Below are 18,805 nucleotides of genomic sequence, written 5' to 3' on the forward strand. Positions count from 1 at the left end.
GGGTGTCTGGTTGTAACCAGAAGTCTCTCTAAGGTCTGCGGGAACCAGGAGCAGTGGCCTTTCCCACTGCTGCCTCCTACTGGGTTTTATTCTCCTCCACTTCAATGAAATACCTTTTTGGAGTAGCCACGTGTGCTGTGTGTGACCGTGTGTGTCTTTCTCCCCCTGCCAGGTTTGAGGATGGAGCTGTGCAGTCACATCATGGAGGTTCCACAGCTGGTGCTGCAGGCCTCGCGCCTCCAACCTGGACTTTCTTCTTAATGCTCTCAACACTTAGCTAAACACTAGGGCCCAGCCCAGCAGGTCCCAGCGCCATTAGTTTCCAACTAACTCTGTGGGTTGGTCTTAAAGCAATTCCTGTTTTGTGGGCTGCCTGGCAACTTTAGCTAACTGTAATGATAAAAAGGGAGTATTAATCTATTCTGAATCATATCTAGTTGAATGCATGTTTAAAAACAAACAAAAAACAAAGCTTGCTCAATCTACCTGCAGTGACTGATGCAAACCATCATATGCGAAACCCAAAGGAATGGAAAAGCATTTTACAACTTGTATCACTAATGCACTGTTGTAATGTATGCAGAGTCTTAAAGTTTTAGGTGTTAAAGTGAATTTCTTCATAGAGTATCTGAAATCCTGTAGATGGTTCTTCAGCCTTTGGGGTTGATGTGGGTTGCCAGTTGGTAATGTGGACTTTGAGTTTTCAGCCGTCTGTTTCTTTCACACTGACTGCACGGAAGAGAGTTACAGGGACAGGGAACGTGCAGGGTGGGCCACCACTGCCTGGGGCGCAGCCAGCTTACTGAACATCCCTTTCTTGCTGTTTAGGCTTGCCAGACATTGTGGTGTGGACATTCTTAGAGATGATCATGAAAGTGTAGAGTTGTATGGCCAGTACAGTTAGGGGTAAGAGGTCATCTGTGTATCAACAAAGCGGTTTTCTCTGCCATCTAAATTTTCATTACAAGTCTCCTACACATAGAGATGAGGTTTTATGTATCTTTATTGGAAAAGTCCTATGTAGAACTAAATTATTTTCCTGGGATGGAAGATATGTGAAGGAGAAACAGCCACACTTGGAGGAGATAGTGGTTTCTCCTTTGTTTAGCTTAGAAAACCATTCCTTCCCCCGCCCCCAAGAAGTTTCAGTCCACAGAAAACCTATGTAGGCATTGCTGTTCTCCAACCCCCCCCTTCCAAAGAAGGGCAAAGATTTCAGCTGTCTGTTATGAAGAAAGTTGAATATCTAAAAGAACTATTAAAAGGGAACAAAACTTGGTTTGAAATGGTTTCTTGTAGAGAGGCCGGGCTGTGGCTGTGTTTGGGCCCATCCACCTGATGGGGACTTGTCATCTAAGACCATCTGGAGAGGACTTCTGGACATGAGTCTGGGGAGGGAGGGGCTGGTGCCTCTGGTCTGTGAGCCATGTCTGCCCTGTGTAGCTGAGGGCTCTCAGCACAAAGCAGGTATGGACAGCAGCGGCCCAGGCAGTGTCAGAATGCCTTTGCCTGCCACGTTTTATTCAGAAAGGATTTTGTGTTTAAAGTCAGAATATTGTACATAAGAAATGAAGAGGTTTTTTTTTTCTTTGCTTAAGTGTGCCCAACTTGTGTCAGTGGCATTGTGTCTGTTCACAGAGGGGGTGGGAGGGTGAGGGTTGTGTTCCCTTTTAGTAGTCGGTCAGGTGGGGTGGGGTGTACTCCTGTTCACCCCATCATTTCAAGTGTATGGGCTTCGGTGGGGAGGGGACCCTGCTCTTACGTCTCTGGCAGCTAGGTCAGGGCTCTGGCACTGGTTTGGCATTTGGCCCCATTTCGTGAGTGGGACACCTGACCCCTAAGCCTTTGGTAACCTTATTTTTTTTCTGGTAAATACCCCATAATTTTCTTTTTCACATTTTGTTTTATAAGAAGTTTAGGAATATTTTTGCATGGATCATTGTAAACAGAAAGTTCCTTATTCCTAATGTCTATTAACATAGTGTGCTTACTGATGAGTACTTTAAATTGCTTCATTAGCACTTAAACCACGAGTGTGTGTGTGTGTGTGTGTGTGTGTGTGTGTGTGTGTGTGTGTGTGTGTATGTGTATGAGAAAAAGAGAGAACCATTTACCCCAGGCGCAGTTTGTGTCCACTTTAACTCTGTGTTGGTTATTCCTTCTGTCATTGGATGGTTTATAATATCCATGAGGTTCTAAGGGTTCCAGGGCTGAACTGATCAGTAATAGAAAAGTCCGTTTCCCCAGTTTAGTCTAACAGATTAGGAGAAAATATGATTTTAGTATCTACTTTTAAAAGGCCCTAAATATAAAAATGAGAACACACACCCCCACCCACCCACCCCTGNGTGTACACAGGGTGAGCATTCTCACGAGCACTGAAGTAAACGGGGTTTTCAAGAGGAAGAAGGTTGGGTTGCATTTTGCCCCCATTTACATCAGCTTCATAAACACTTTCCCCCCCAAATTTTTTAAAAATCTTTTTCGCTTTTGTGAAGGGGAGTTGGGAGACTTTATCAAATACTGTTGCATAATGGAATACGTCTGTGTGGAAATCTTTTCACATCAGGGTATCAGCTATCAAATATAATGAAAGGTAGATCTTGTCTAGTAGGTAAGAATCTGGACATACAAATAGTAGCAAAACTATCATAGACTGTAATTTTAACAGCAGTTCCAGTAAAATTAAGGAGTAGAACTTCTGTTATAAAAGTGTATAATTTGACATCCCAGTCCTAATTGTGGAACATTCAGAGAAACTGCTTTTTTTTGTATGTGACATTCCTAACTTGATACTCTTTCAGCTGAATTATGGTTCTTTTGGAAGTGGAGACAGGCAAGCAAAGGACCTAATTCCTCTAAACATGAATGTCATCATGGATAATTTTAAAAAATTGTTCTACAGCCTCTCTGCCAAGGTTCATCAGGTCTCTTTCTCTGCTTCTGGAAATTTTGTTTGGATCTGGGCCAAGGCGACTTGAGTGTTTAGTAACGAGCGATGGTCCCATCAGCCTGCTGCCTCTGAGGAGTGAGGCCAACATCAGGACCAGGGCCATTCGTGGGAGGCATGGAGGCAAGGCTCTCCAGAACCTTTTATGTCTTCTGTATTAAATCTTGTCAGAACATTTTTGTTGATATGGTTATGAGGCCTACCAGTTGCCATTCTGTGAATCTGTTTCTTGAGAGCTATGCAAGTGTAGTATTTACAGGAGATGAGAGAGGTCTTGAGACTTGGGCTGGGCACTTGGCTGGTTAATCATCCTGCCCGTCCCACTCTGGGCATACAGTGCCTTGCTCCATCTGGTGGTACCATCACTTCTATACTAAGAGGAAATATGTTCTTAAGGCATTTTGCATATGCTGATATCTGGTACCTGAGTTTCTGTGAGGTGCCTGCCAGTCGGTGGTGAAAGGGTGGCACACCAACCATGTCAACATTGGGGCCTACTGCAAAAAGGAAATCCACACTTCCTCACCTGTTCTTGTAAACATTTGCAAACAGTATTACTCTGACCAGTTGGTCCACTTTCTCCCCATCTGGCAGCTAATGGCTGGATGCCCCAGTCATTGCCAGCCTGGGTATTGCCTAGTCAGGACAGGATGCCTGTCTGACCCCTTAGCAGGCTCATAGGCACTTTTAAGGGCGAGTGCTTTGAGGGCAAAGGGCAGCTTCTGGTTCTTTCTGGTGCTTTTTAAGTAAGGGTGGGTGGGGTTTTCTCTAGAGAGGAGTGTAGCTCTGAGGAAGGGCAGACTGCTTAGCTCTCTCTAGCATATCTCAGATGTTTGTGTTTTTTCCCTGAGCTGTTGATTATTCAGCCTGAGCTTTCTGAAGGTGCATCAGACTTTTTTGAACAGACTTGCAGATAACCTGCTGGAGAGGAGGGTCTAGTCTTTTTGGGTAGAAAGTTGCAACGTTGATCTTACATGTTTTCAGAGGATTTGTCTCCCCTACCTCCACTCATCTGAAGAACAGAAAACCCTAGGGGTAACCTTAAAGTTCCCTGACGTGGAACAGGGAAACAGGATAGGCAGGCATCTGTTCAGGTGCCCTGCAGTGGTTTCAGGGCTGTCGTGGTGGAGATGACGGTGTCTTGTTTGGGAATCCTGAGCCCTGTCAGTCTCCCATGGGTTCTTGTGTAGACTGGTGGTCAGTAAAACAGATGGGCCCTGCTGTGCCCCAGCAGAGTCGCCTTGACTGCTCAGAGGAGAGGCCGCAAGGAGCCCACGTGGGTTGTGACTATCTAGGAAATGGTTCCCCCCTCTTTTTTTTTTTTAAATGATTTTTAAATACTGTTTTTTTAGACCGTTCTCTTGGTACTTTTTTTAAGCTTTCGTCAACATTGTCTTCCAGTGTTAAAGGCCTCCCTCACCTGCATTGAACTTACGGTGTCAATCAGTACAAAGGAATGGAACACCCATCCTGAGCCAGTTCCATTATGTGTAAATTCATACTATTTTAATTTTTTATGCAATCTGATGAGTAGATGAGCTCAGATTTAAAATTCTTAAAAGCACGTTTATTGTAACAAGAATTGTTATGTATTAATACTGCAGTTTTCAATAAAGATTGACTTGTGTTGCATAGTGTGATTTTTTTTTTTTTTTTCTTATGATTTTTTTTCCCTGTAGGTTTCATTTTGAGGTGGCATGGCCTGGCTTGGAGGTGGTGTAGCTTCTTTCTAGTTAGGAAATGCAGGGTTTGGGGGCAGAGGCCTTGTGCTCTGCCCCCGTGACCTTGTGTAGCACTGTGACAGCACGGTATGTAAGGGTGTGGAGGCCTGCTTCCTCATGTACAGGGGAAGGAGGCTGTCCCTGTTTCTCTCCTGGTCCTGTGGCCTGGTCCCCCTGAAGAACACATTCTTCTCCATTTCAGTGAGGAGGTTGCTAAACGCAAGAAAGATTGCAGGCTGTCCATCCCCCAAATTCACATTTGCTAACATCAGCTAAACATGGACTCTGGGGGCAGTTGAGGGGGTGGGGGGACAGGCTTCCAGGCCCGAGGGGTTGGAGGGGCTGAACCAGTGCTCTCCCACAGCTGGACAGACCCCAGGCCACACACACTGTTCTCGCAGGTCCAAGCACTTCCACCGCCACCTTAGCTTCTTTCCACCAAAGCTCTGAGGGTATGGTTTGCAAGTGAGCTCCCATCACACTGGGTGATGGTGGGCTCATCCTTTCTGTTTAAGGAGAAGCCCAGGGCAGAGAAAGGAGATGGGCATAGGAAGGATGGAGCATGCAGAGGAGAAAATGCATAGACAAAAGTGGAAAAACCAGGGCTGACACCAGGTTATTTTTCACAAGTTTCTTTATGAAATTAAATGTGGCTTCTGGCTTGGAGAAGGTATAGTGCAAGAGTGACTGACTGTACATGCTGCTGAATTCCCTTAGGCCAGAGGGGCAGCTCAGCATTCCGCACCCACAAGCCAGGTCCGGGCTGCACTTGGGACCCTTCTCGGCAGGATATGGGCTTCTCTCTAACTCATATACCCACCAGACTCTGGGTTAGTGGGTCAGTCCTGGATGCTGGGCCCCAGAATTCAGTCCTTATGGCTTCTCACACTCACTTAGGGTAAGGCAACCTTTCTGTGTCACTAATAACAATTACTTTTCCCCATTAGAAAAACAGCACAATCCAGACAAATCGGGGGCAGGCTCTGGAGTCAACCCGCAACTACACATGGACTGGTCACAAACCCTGACAGAAGTATGCAGCGACTATGGTTTTGTTTTCTTTCCACTATGAACACATCATGAGTGAAGAGGGTGTCCACAGCTGGGAGCATCTAGAGACGGGTTGGGAGGCAGAACAGGTGGGCTCTGGCCATTTTTGTGCACAGAATTCTGGTTCCCACCCTCCAGGGATGCAAGTTGCCTGGCACCACCAGCTGGGGACCGGGGGCCTGAAGGACAATTGGAGGCAGAGGGGCACACAGCCCAACTTTATAGGGGCTGGAGGCAGAGTCTGCCCAGAGACCACAGGAGGAGGGATGATGTCCAGAGAAGAGGGTCCAGGGCGGCCAGTCTTCTCACGTGTGTTGGCCTGGCCGGTGGCTCTGAGCTGTGGCTCCTAGGAGGCCCCATAGAGGTCCAGAGGGTGGCGGGAGGCTCACCACCATGGGCCCTGCCCCTCCAGCTGGTGTCTTCAGTGTACCAGTGGTGGGGAAGTAACGAAGAATGGGGCGCCAAGCAGCTCCCTCACTCAGCCCGTAACTTCAGTGTGCGTGACACATGCCATGGGCCTTGGAGAAAAAGCTGGAAGCCCGCTGGAGGGCCAGGTCCATACAGTGCTGTCGGGTGGAGAGCTGGCTCACTTGCGGAACGGTGCCAGCCGGCTAATGCTGTGCCAGAAGGTGGATGGCTTCCTCTTGGGCTCCGCCAGTACCAAGACCTGTTGCTGGGGCAGGCTGGCAGGCAATGCTGGGTGCTTCTGGCGTGCCAGGTAGTAGGGCCGGCTGAGGGCTGAGCGGGAAAAGAAATCAGGGATCATAGGTGCCTAGGGAGCCAGGTGGCAGAGCGGCAGCCTCTGCTTGGTAGGAGGTGGAATGGGGTCCCTCCCATGGGAGGGAACGTCCTTTGTGGGGCTGACCACACCAAGTGGCCTGGGCCACCCTCCTGCCTGTAGAGGGGAGGGCCAGGAACCCTGGGACGTGTGGGGCCCTGGAGCTCTTCCATGGCACAGGCCCCTCGCCAGGCATTTATCAGCTCTTCTGGAATGGGGATATGATGAGCTCCTTGCCAGGTGGCTGTACGCAGGCTTGCCAGAAGGCAGTCCTGCCGGGGAGGTGTGCTGTCACTAATGCTGCTGCTCTGGGGGATGCCAGGGGAGTGACAGCAAAATTATCAACTGAACTCTGACTAAAGCTTTGTCACCAGTGGCCCCTTATCACCCACCTTTGGGAACAAACACCTGGAAAGGGCAGTGGGCAGCAGATGGGACCTACGTGTTAGTTGGCTTTGTTTTGGGGTTCAGAGAAGAGTTTGATCTTGATCAGGTGGTAGGGCCAGGCTGCTGTGGGAGGAGGTAGGGTACCATCCACTTACCTTTGGGCTTCCCAGTGGCCTGCTTGCTGGCATTCAGCATGGCCTGCTTCCTCTGCAGCTCGGTGATGGAGAAGCCTGGGAGGGAGGACCGCAAATGAGACTTATGCTTATTTTGAGGACTTGACTTCCACTTCCTCCCCCTCCCCAGCCAGTGTTCCTCTTGTCCTGTGCCTCCTGGCACCTGGTGTATCCTGCACTTCCCACAAGGTCTGGTGTCCCATCATGCTGCAGATGCTCAGTATCCTGCTCAGCCAGTCGGCCTTGGCTCAGGGGGCCCTCCCTACATCCTTGCCCTGCCCCACCTCTCACCCAGACCCAGTCCTTGATGTATTCAGCATGTAGTGTCCTTCCTACCCTGGTGGAGGCTCTTTCCCAGACCAAGAGTCAATCTGGTCACTCTGAGTGTGAAGTTCAGGGGCCCATGGAGAGAAGAGGAATATGGTAGGGAGGCATGTTGCTTATGCTGGGTTGGGTGAGGTTTCTCAAACCAGTGCCCAAATCCTATTTGAATGCTTTGTGCTGGAAAGGGGCCTCACCAGGTCTCTTACGGAGTGTGTGTGCATATGTGCATGTACATGTGTGGTAGAAGCAAACCTGGACAGATGAACAGGCCCATTCCATGCCTTGGGGCTGAAATGAAGAGGGGCCCTGGAGCACTACCACGCTCTGAGGCCCTTGGGTTGTGGCACAGGGCCACCTCACAGTCTAAGGTTGCCCTGACCTTGCATTCAGGGGAGAGGAGGGCTGGGTGGGCCCTCACAGTGGATCAAGGCTGAGTGGGGGCTCGCACCTGTCTCCTGGTCCAGCCGCACCTGCTCCCTCTCCCTGGCGAAGGCCTTGAGCCAGCGTTGTTTTTGCTCAGGCTTCCTGGCACACAGCAGGTGACTCTCTCCCATGGTGCCGCAGAGCAGACGAAAAGCATTCTTGACACTCACGTGGAGATCTCTGTCTTTCCCATCCTCCAGGTCCACCACCTCCAGGCCATCCATGTCCACTCGGCCCTTATAGTACAGCACATCCCGGCGGAGAAGGTCCTGCCAGAGACGCTGTGAGCTCCTGGCCTATATCCTGCTTTTCAAGTCCTTACCTCTGAGGCCTCTGAGCCACTCTCCTGACCTATTTATGCCTTACCACCTGCCCTGCAATTGGAAGGGCCAGTGGGCTGCACACCCACTTTCCCAGCAGATGGTTAACTCACAAGGGCAGAGTGAGTGTGGTGTGGCTCACAGCTGTGTGCTGAACCCAGGATGGAGGAGTCTTGCCCCTTCAGCGAAATTACTGACTGGCCTGGAGGGCACCCACAGTCTCACGGAGAGGCAGTCATGGACACAGTGGGCCAGGGCCCATACTACACAACAGAAGAGTACCAGGCCTAACAGGCCAGGCCCAGGGACAGTTGCCAGGAGGGCTTCCTGAACAGGGCCACTTGGGCCATGTGCTGAGAGGAGCAGAAGCTAACAGCAAAGAAGAGGCAGCAGGAGCAGAGGACACCAGGGCTCAGGGGGAGCTGAGGTTTGCAGAGAGGAGAGGTGGCTTTAGAAGCAAGCAGAGGCTAGGTCAGGAAGGAGTGTTCTCAACAGCACTGGACCCTGGTGTGGGCCACCCATGGTCCTTGGACTACTTGGCTTCCTCCATAGAGAGCCATCCTCATTCTGGCCCTATGGGGAAGGGCCTGCTGTACCAAACATCCTCAGGACGTGTCTGTGGTTCCTTTTCTCTGGCAGCTCCTCCCAGCCCTCAGCTTCACCCCCTCCCCCCCGCTCTAAATGGCTCATCCACCAGGACACAGCAGCGCAGTTACCTTCTTGCAGTAGATGAGCTGGTGGTCAAAGAGAAAAAACATCCTCTGCTGGCTCTTGGCTTGTGGTTGTGTAACACGAGTCAACTCCCCCGAGTAGATGAGTTCCGAGCTCCTGACCAGGAGATCTTCCCCCTGGTGAATCCCAAGGAAAACTGTGAGCTGAGTGTATCCAAACTTGGAAGCCCACTCCACTGGGCACTGCCCCCAGCCTCTATCAGAAGTCGGGCGGGCTCCCCACTGTCCTGGCCTGCCTGTGGCCCCCACTGGGCTAGGGTCTGCAGTGAGCAGCAGGCCACAGAGGGAGGAGTTGCTCTTGAAGCCCAAGGAAGTGGTGGGGGCAGTGGGGTGGTAGGGAGTAAAAAGGTAGTTTAACAGACAAGTCGGTTGTCTCTGCAGAATGGGGCCCAGTGTTAGCCAGCCATGTGCACACTTGAAATGTGGCTCATCTCTACTGAGAGTAAAATAACACCAAGTTTGAAGACTTAGTATAAAGAATGTGAAATATTTCACTAAGAATTTTGTTGATTACAAGTTGAAATGATATTTTGGATGTGCCGAGTTAAATAAAACATTATTAAAGTTAACTTCACCTGCTTTCTTTCTGTTTCAAGATGGCTACTAGAACATATAAAATTACCTATGTGGCCCCCATGTTACTGCGATTAGACAGCGCTATGCTCAAGAGTAATTAGACCTGGCTAGTCACCAGTGAGCCTTGTCTTTTAGGGACTTAAAGTTTTCTCAGCTAAATGTAGTTAGTACCTGAAGCCCCATCATCGGACCTCAAACTTTCAGGCTAAGCACCACCCCACTCTGATTCCTCCTTAGAAAATGCAAACCATAGCCAGTTCACAGCAGCCATTCAGTTTGGGAAAAGTGAGTTTGTAGGGGTCCTTAGCCAGGGCTGGGCCTCAGAAGCAGTCACCAAGAAAACAAAACAAAACAAAACAAAACAAACAAAAAACAAAGGCTACATCACTCAGCCCTGCCACCAGGGATTCTAACTCTGTATTTCTAGGGGAGGAGGGGAAGGGTAGGAATCTGTATTTTCATAACTTTTTATGGCTAGTGGGTGGAGGTGGAGAGAATAGGATAGGAATGTCCCCATTAGTTCAGGTCTTTGGGTTGCTTTAGAAGGTGAGACTGTTGGGTATAAGGGGCACAGGCAAGCCCGAAGAATAGAATCAGCAATGGAACCCGTTTTGGGTAATGCTGAACCCTTCTGTTGGGGAGTCCCAGTAGTTACTAAACACTGAGGATCTGGTCTGTTCCCTGAGGGCTGAGGACCAGCTCCTCCTGCTGGGCCAGCTGACTGCACGGGGAACAGCATCCTGTGTCACACATGCCAGGCACTCCTGACCAGGAAAGAGGCCACTGGGCCTGCAGCTTAATGCTCCAGTGGCCTGGGCAGAGGACCAGCTTTCCTACTGCCAGCTCCTAGAGCATGGCTCCCACTTCAGCTCCTTCCTAGAGTTTTCAGAGGCAAGCATGATTTTAAAGCAAGGGGCCATGCCCCATGGTATTTTCTGAGCTGTAGGGCCCTCACCTCCCAATCCTCTATGGAGCTCTGCCACTGAGCAATCTTGTCAATGTTTTCAAGCCTCCGTTTCCGTTCATTGATGAGCCGGGCCACATTCTTCATGGCATGTAAGGCTGCTTCCACATCCTTGAAGTCCCTGGGGCATAACAGAGATGGAAGAAGGCTGCACTAGGGAGAGCAGAGAGGGGCTGTGGAACTGCCTCCCTCCGTGGCTATGCCTGTGGCCATTTTTCACTTGTCAGTGCACACTGTCTGGGCACTGCAGAAGTTAATACCCTACTTCTGTCCTCTTCTCTCACTGTAATGACAGCACGTGACAGCTGGGACTGTTTTACTGTGCACTGTCAGTGCATACAGCAGTGTCCACACACTATAAGAACTCAACACACTGGCCCACCCAAGGCCTGAAGAGCCTCAGGCTCTGAAAAGCCCCGCCTCTCCAGCAGCCTCCTACCTGTGCTGGGGGTGTGTATACTTTAGCAGCTCGGCCAGCTGCAAAGGGTACTTGCAGATCTTCTGCACTGGTGTCAGCAGGAATCCGTCCAGGGAGATGTCTATCATCTTCTGCAGTAACCGGCAGGCCTCGAAGAAGTACACATACTTGCTGAGCTTGGTAAGCCTGGAGAGCTCCACACAGGCATTGGGGTGATTGTTGCAGTATTCCGAGTAGATCTGGAAGTCTGCTTGCTGGGGGCATAGCTGGAGGTTAGGACAGTGACCTCCTGCTCCCTCAGGCCACCCAGGCAACTCAGGCACAGCATAGGAGAGGGAGCAGGAGCCTCTGTATTTCCCTCAGAAGCTGGGCTCAGAGGGTCCAGGCTCGCTCTACCTACGTCACTAGGCACAAGCTATGTGGAATTCGGCACAGGGATGTTAGAGACCTGAAAACTCAGGCATGTGTGTGCCCTGTTGCCACCCAGCATTCTCAGAAGATATTTTGGCTGTATGTCAGTTTTTTTGGATGAAATCAATGATGCTAATAAGGAAGCACTACCAAGGCCCAAAACTAGAAAGAGAGAGAGAGAGAGAGGGAGAGAGAAGGAGGTTAAGGGAGATTAAATGAATGCCAGGGTCTATGGCTGTGCCCCCTGGACTGTTTTCGTCCTCAGCCCAGTGCCTTGCTTCTTCCTAACAAAGCTCTGGCTTCCTATCTGAAGGACAGCCACTGCTACTCTATTCATTCACAATGTGACAGATATGTCCATGTTGTGTGTGTATTGTTTTTTTTTTTAATTTTTCATGTTTATATATTTTGAGAGAGAGACAGAGCATGGGCAGGGGAGGGGCAGAGAGAGGTAGAGAGAGATTCCAAGCAGGGTCCACACTGCCAGGGCATAACCTGATGTCCCATGAACTATGAGATCATGATCTGAGCTGAAATCCAGAGTTGGATGTTTAACCGACTGAGCCACTGAGGAGCTCTTGTGTGTATATTGTACATGAGACTCAGTGTGCCTTTTTAAAATAAGTTCTATCTACCTGACCCAGAGAAAGACTGGGTGTGCCCTTTAGTGACCAGGACTTCATGGACTTAGGTGGGAAAGGAGGGTGGCAGCAGTTAGCTGACTGACCAGTTGCTGTGATGGTCACACTGGGTAATGTCGATAAAGTGCTGACCCCCCCCCCCCCCACCTTTCGGCCCCCATCACAGCTCTGCCTGCTGAATCCAGGGCTCCAAATCCCACACTCACTCAGGTACTCTGACCCCACCACACATTACTGCTCAGGGAGTCGAAGGTCTCCTCTTAGAGTTCTGATGCTGGAACCAGGTAGGAGGGCCCTTCCAACAGCCCCCTCAACCACCACCCCCACATACACTGGTAGTAGCCAGGAAGGAACCCACATTGTCCTTGATGGTCTGGCCTTGGCATCCTCTGCTCAACCCCACATAAGTGCCACAGGAGACAGACAGAAACAAGTGCTTTCCTTACCAGGCAAGGCCAGGAATCCATCCAGCCCACACCAATCCAATTAAATTGGCTAGATGCCAGTTGGCATTTAAAGTGGAAATAAGCACTGTACACTACACACATTCCAGTCTTCTCACCGTGTGGGGGAGCCCAGAATCCACTATGACAGCTCTGAGGATACTCAGCAGGTGGCCCCAGCTCAGCTCTGCCTCCTACTTACTGTAGCCCAAGAAAACTTTCAGGCTGATGCTTAGGGCCACCTGCTCCAAGGAGCCTTCTCTGACTTGGTTTGCCTCCCAAACAAGCAGAGGCACTGCTGAAACTGTTGGAGGGTAAGGGCAATTGGTCAGTAGGGGAGTGAGGCCTGGGAGCTTCTGGGAAAAGAGGAGCGAGTTGCCTGGGCTTTAGCCTGCAGGGCCCACTTCGGTCTGAGAGGAGGCGGGAATGGGGGAGCCAAGGGCGAAGGGAGGCTTACATGCGCTGAGGCCAGGGTGTGTGCGCATGCAGGGCGGAGGAGGGGAATGGGGAGCACCAGCAAAGAAGGGCGGAGGGGGACTGCCTGGCTGGGAGGCCTGGAGGGTGGGTCCTGAGGAGCTTGGGCGCTGGGGCGGGGCGTGCTCACGTGCTCCAGGAAGCAGGCGCCCAGCTCGCTCAGGTGGGGGCGCTCCCTGTTGAACCTCTGCTCCAGCGCCTTCACGAACGCCTTCTGGCACCGGTAGATGTCCTCGATGTTCCCAAAGATGGTACGCAGCTGCTCCTCGCTGAACATGTCCGCACGCTTGCGACACTGCCTGATGTAGCCCTGCAGCCCACAGCCCGTCAGGTCTCTCTCCGGACCCCCCCTCCCCGCCACCCTCCTCACCTCCTGCTAGGCCTCACCTCGCAGATGTCGCGCAGGTGCTTGATGTAGTCCCGCTCAGTGCTGAGGATCTCGTTGATGACGTTGGTCCGCATCTGGTCCTTGCTGCTCTGCGCCTCAGCACCTCCATCCTCAGCCCTGCCGTTGCCCTCCCGCAACGCCTCCTCGTCGGCGGGCTCGTCCTGGTTCACCCGGAGCTGCAGGCAGCACGGGGCGGGTCAGTGCCCCGAGGGTCAGCCCCCGCTGAGGGTCAGCCCCTGCGTCCCTCACGCCTGGAGGACGGTAGACATGGCAGCCCCCTGCCCCTAACACCTGAGACTCTCCAATCCCTCCAGAGGCGCCCCCCCCCCGTCCTCCAGCACCCCTCCGCTCCCGCTCCTGCGGTGGTGCTGGACTCAGTGCTGGGAGCAGAGGGGATGCTCACTCTCTTAGGGGGTTCGGAACCAGCGCCTGCTCACACCAGCCTCTCTAGGGCCTGTGACAGAAGTGGATGGGTGACCGGGGCCTTTGTGGCTCTGTGAGCTGTAAGTAGGACAGGCTTGGGATGGAGACTGGGCAGTTTATCCATGAGGTCTGAGGCAGGGGAAGCAATGAAACCCAAGGTCTGAGAACTCTACTCTCCATTGCCTTCTGCATGGCCTTTGAGATGTCACCTGGATTCCTTCCTTGGAGACCAAAGGCCACCAAAGGTAGGCCCTGGGTCCCCTCCCTGTGATCTGTTGTGCTAATGACTTAACTTGTCCATGCCTCAATTTTCTCTTAACAGCCATACTGACTGTCCCCAGCCCCCAGGATGTTATGAAAGTTTGAGATGCCCGTCCAAATTTCCTGAACAATGTTTAGTAAATGCCTGCTACACCGAGTTGTTTGTGGTTATGGCATTCTAACATGCATATTACCCCTGGAGGAATCCACACACCATCGTTCAGACCCATTCCCTTCTGGACACCAAGGGCACCCTGGTGGGAGGGGTGGGGCAGAGAGGAGTTGGTGATGGCTCTGCGGGTGGAGGAAGGTTGAGTCACAATTCCGTGGCTGGCCTTCTTCACATCCCCCTATCCCTACCATCCCCCGCCCACAGCCTTGGGTGGGTGGGGGTCCACGCCCAGCACTTCTGACCCCAGAGCAGTTTCAGGTTTGCACTTCTGAGCAGAGCCACTAACTCCAATGGATGTAGGGAAAGCACAGGCTGGTGCCATACCCGCACGAAGCTGGCTGGAAACCAGCCCTCGCCATCAGCAACGCGACCCCACCACCACTCTCTGTTGGTGGCATCCATTACTTCGATGACATCTCCAGCTTTGAAGCCCAGTTCCTGGTCATCCATGGTGACATGGTCCCAGAGTGCTTCAGCACAGACCACACTGCCATCACTGATGAGCTGTGGAGAGAATCACAGACAGGCAGATCAGTGGGGTAAGGCTGCCCTGGACCTCTCTCCATGGGGCAGGCTGTTCCTGCCTTCTGCCCCCCACCCCTCAGCAGCCCTGAGAAGAGAGGGTCCTATCATGGTACACAGGAGTGGATGGAGGCTCCCCTGAGCCAGCCATTCTTCAGGGAATAGGACTATGCCCTGGGCATGTCTAGACTGGCAGGGCTCATGATGAAGCCCGAAGTGAACTTGACCACTAGAATACTGGTGAGCCACAGAATCTGAGAGGCAAGCACGTTGCTCAGTCCCATGCATAGGGCACACCTTCCTTCCATTCCCATCAGACTACTGATTAAATTATTGCTCTCAGCTTCATTTACCATCTCTGCTCTGCTCTGTGATGCTGGAGCTGAGCACAGCAAGCTACATTTCTTCTGTGCCAGCTGCTCCCTGTTAGGTTCTCCAAAAGTGGCGTTGGTGGGGACCATGAGGCTGGAGGGAGAAGGGGCTTGCTCTCTCCTGCTCGCTTCTTTAGATTTGCATATCGGTGAGGTCACCTGGCAAGCAACAGTGCCACTTCCCTAGGTAGCTGTGGTGCCCAGCCATCATGGTAGCTGGTTTGCAGTGTTTTTCACACTGGCAGAACCAGTCTGTTGGCCCTCCCCTGCCACAGCCCCCAGCACTAGCTGAGCAGCACCTGTCCTCAGACATCTAGGTCCCAAGCCCTACAGGATCCTCAGGGTTAATTATTCCACCTCTTTCCTATATTCCCTAGCTGTGGAGAGGTAGGTACATCTTGCAGCTGCTACCTCTGTAATAGATACCTCACGATTGTTCTAGTGTACTTGGGTTATGGAGTCTAGCACTTTATACCTGGCTCATAATTCTTAATATTAATTTCTCTCTGCTGAAATAACTTGGTGTGTTTCCTTATTCCCATATGGTCATGGACCTCACATCAGGAGGGATGCTTCCCTGCCCCAAAAGGCCAGAAGATGGAACTCTCTCCTTAGCCCCCCAGGCAGCCCTTGTGCTCAGAGCTCCATTCCCTGTTGGGCTGATACCTGCTTTCTTGTAACATGGGCTCAGTTTCTGCTCCATGAATAATGAATGGCTCTGGGGGCTTAGGACAAGAGGAGGGGTACATTGGGGGCTATACAAGTGGTGAGATTCATGCCCCTTTCTGCTGGGAACCAAGTGTTAGCTCTGACTATCACAGCCATGGGCTGGCTCTTTGGTTAAGCAGTCACAGCCTCAGAGCATCACCAGTTAGGATCTCTGCACCAACTATTTCCTCCTCTGAGCTGCTTGCCTCTGCCCCAACTCATGAATTGTGAATTGTCCCTTGGCTTCAGGTCCAGTAGGGCCTTTCTTGGGTGCTCCCAGGGCAGTGTGTGTGCTGTTCCTCAGACTGAAATGGGAACCAGAGCAGGGCTGCAGCAGGACTAGCTGGGTCTTCATCTGAGAGTTCCAGTAGCTAAAATGTTTCCCCCAAGCCCTGAATGGGCAGGGCAAAGGGTAGGGTGGGTACCCAAGTACCAGAGCCCACTCAGGCTGGAGCCTTCCCTAGGGTAGGGCCTGACCAAGCACATTAAGAAACCTTCCGTTCATGTTTTCTGGGAATGAAACCTGCTCCAATCCTCAGAATGATTTAACCTTTCCTCAGAATGATTAAAAGTACATTTACTCTCACATGCAACAGCCATTCAGGGGCTGCAGATTCCCAAGGCCCACCCAGAGACTCTGGGCACCAAGCACTGGGTTATTTCTGGGGAGCTGCATGCCTCCTCAAGGGACCATTACACTCACCCCAGCTAAAAAGACCTACTACAGGAAGGTCCTCTTCTGCAAGAAGGCCTAGCCCCCAGGACCAAGACCTCTTGGCTTCAATATGGACAAGATGAGACAAGATGACTCAGTGAGGCCACATGAAAGGGGCCAGCCTGCTGTACCTACGGAGCGAGCACTAGACTGGGCAGCCCATAGCTGGCACACCCCACACAAGCAGGCTGCCACTCCTAGCCTTGGAAGATCTTGCCTGAAGACGAGGAAGAAGCAGAATATTCAAGGGTGGTATGGGTGAGCCAATGAGAATGTGGGCCGCAGGCTAATGTCCCCTCTCAGGGACAGTGATCACAGGTAAAAGGATGTGCATCAGGACTGAAGGTGTATGTGACCAGGGGTGAGTGTGAGCATAAAGATAAAGGGTTATGTGTGTGTGATATGGAGGGATATGTGACTACAGGCTATTTGGGTAGTTTTGATCCTTGGGAGGTGGGTGTTCTGAGACCCCCTCTTCCTGCACACACCATGACATGCACCTGCCAGCACATATTTACATACTCACTAATGGGATGCTGCACTTTGATCTCCTGAGAACAGTATGCCATATTGCAGGTGTACACTATCCATCCTCAGTTCACACCAGCTACACATGCAGGTCTCTGGGACAGCATGGAGGCTGCCTTCACTGCTAGAGCCCAGCAGAAGTGATGCAGACATACTCACACAGCCCAGCGTCCCACCATTTCTCTTTCCAGGTTGTTTCCTACTAATACTAACCAGGCTTCCTAACCCCAGGTTTTCTCAAATGAGCCCTGAGCAAAAACCCCTCTTGTAAGGCCCAGTGCCTCCTCCCTCTGCTTTATTCTGCCAGCCCTTGCAGAGAGGTGCACATCATCTGCAGTGGTTTCCTGTGTGGCTGTGGGGGAAGGGCTCCCAGTATGGGACAAACAGGTAGGGCTTCCCAGAGAGACCATGGTTCCTGACCTTTATGGACAAGCCCCAACACCTGCCTTGTCCAGTCATCCAGAAGCCCTTGGTGGTGGTGGTGGGGGGGGGGTGTGGTGGTCACTTTTGTCACTTCCTTGTCCTAGTACCTTGCTGTGCACAGGGGGTACTTGACAGACTCACAGCCTTGAGAAAATCCCCTGATCTCCCTGTGGTTTGGTCCCCATCCAAACCCACAGTAACAATGTGCTCTTCCTGGGCCACAAAGCTCCCCTATAGATCCACAAATGGGAGGCACTCTGGCACCAAGACAAAATGTAGCTCCAAGAGGTCAGAGATGCATTCTACCTCCAGGACAGTCCAGAGACCATCAGGGCCCACACTAGATGGGTTTCTGGGCTGAGGCCCTTCCTGAAGCCCTCTGTCCAAGGCACAGCTGCACAGAAGCCCAGATTGGAGTCCAGTGGGCTGAGGGGCAAGGGTCGTAGGTTCATTATTGGCCTGCAGTGGGGAGCAGAAGCTGGCTCTGAAACCTGGGCTGTTAACTGGAGGCAGGTGGGGAGAGGGAGGGGGCAGGATCCAGTGCGGTACCCTAGAGATTTTGACAGGCTGGAGGAAACCAGTCTTTACCTCAAAGTTCCTCCTGATGCCCACTCACCACCCTTCCCACCCTGTGCTCCCTCGTCCTGTCTCTCACACATGCAGGCTGGTGGAAGATTCCAATCAGACAGTCTGGGAAGGAGTAGGTTCAGCTCCTTCAGGCCCCCGCCCAGTAGGGGATATGGGGTTTGGGAGTGCCCACATTCCAGGGGTGCAGGAGGGGCTCTGCCAGTAGTGAGGGCATACTGGCTGAGACCACTTAGACCCAAAATGGATAAAACGACTGCAGATGGCATGTGCACAGGAGCCTACTCATCTTCCCAGACATTTTTCAACCCACACAGAAACGCGCGTCCAGTTCCCCTCACACGGCAGTCACATGGACATTTTCCAGAAAGCCACAGACAGCCGTGTCCACAGCTGCGTCCGCATCCTGTTACACACCGGGACGCGCCATTTTAGACACACACACACACACACACACACACACACACACACACACACGGCACAAAGGACAGGCAGAAGAACCCCGTGGCACAAGGGTCACTAAGTCGCAGGGTCACCTGCGGGGCCGCACACACCGGGCCATGGCACATGGAGCTGGCAACGGAGGCCTCCCCCTGCCACCCTGGATGCAGGGACCACACGGGCCAGGCGGGGTCAGCCTGCGCACCTCAGGCCACTGCGGGCTGGGAGGATGCAGCTGAAAGGGAAGATGCTCGGCGGCCGAAGGAGCCCAGCGCCGGCTCCACTCACCCCTGCGCTATCCCCCGCGGCGCTCTGCCCCCAGCGGTCAGCGGAAGGCCAGCAGGAAGATCAGCACGACGTTGATGAGGACCAGGAGCGCCAGCACGGCGAAGACCACCACGCGCTGGGCGCCGGGGGGCAGGTTGCAGCGCAGCAAGGCGCGCAGGGCACTCCCGGGCGCCGCGGGGCGAGGCCGGGACTGCGG

At 52.3% G+C, this 18,805-nt stretch overlaps 2 protein-coding genes across 6 annotated transcripts in view; one reads left to right on the plus strand and one right to left on the minus strand.

The window, feature by feature from the left end:
- FAM168B (family with sequence similarity 168 member B) overlaps positions 1–1,277 on the plus strand; it is a 34,116-nt gene extending 32,839 nt beyond the window's left edge. For all 3 annotated transcript variants that reach the window (XM_077776395.1, XM_077776394.1, XM_077776393.1), the window contains exon 7: positions 173–1,277. The gene's annotated coding sequence lies outside the window, so the exon portion shown is untranslated. The remainder of the gene's footprint in view (positions 1–172) is intronic.
- Positions 1,278–5,287: 4,010 nt separating this feature from the next.
- Positions 5,288–18,805, minus strand: part of LOC144241779 (rho guanine nucleotide exchange factor 4) — a 136,242-nt gene continuing 122,724 nt past the window's right edge. For 2 of the 3 annotated variants that reach the window (XM_077776402.1, XM_077776404.1), the window contains 9 exons: positions 14,353–14,532; positions 13,172–13,348; positions 12,915–13,094; positions 10,837–11,069; positions 10,389–10,518; positions 8,843–8,974; positions 7,832–8,075; positions 7,042–7,116; positions 5,288–6,459 (listed from right to left, as the gene is read on the minus strand). In XM_077776402.1, coding sequence (XP_077632528.1) covers positions 6,308–6,459; positions 7,042–7,116; positions 7,832–8,075; positions 8,843–8,974; positions 10,389–10,518; positions 10,837–11,069; positions 12,915–13,094; positions 13,172–13,348; positions 14,353–14,532 — 1,503 coding nt within the window. In that variant the 3' untranslated portion in view covers positions 5,288–6,307. Of the gene's footprint in view, positions 6,460–7,041; positions 7,117–7,831; positions 8,076–8,842; positions 8,975–10,388; positions 10,519–10,836; positions 11,070–12,914; positions 13,095–13,171; positions 13,349–14,352; positions 14,533–18,609; positions 18,666–18,805 lie in introns of those variants that run through there. The other variant, XM_077776405.1, reaches the window with a different exon arrangement.

The sequence above is a fragment of the Crocuta crocuta genome, unplaced genomic scaffold (genome assembly GCF_008692635.1).
Source record: "Crocuta crocuta isolate KB4526 unplaced genomic scaffold, BGI_CrCroc_1.0 scaffold257, whole genome shotgun sequence".
Taxonomy (NCBI): Eukaryota; Metazoa; Chordata; class Mammalia; order Carnivora; family Hyaenidae; genus Crocuta; species Crocuta crocuta.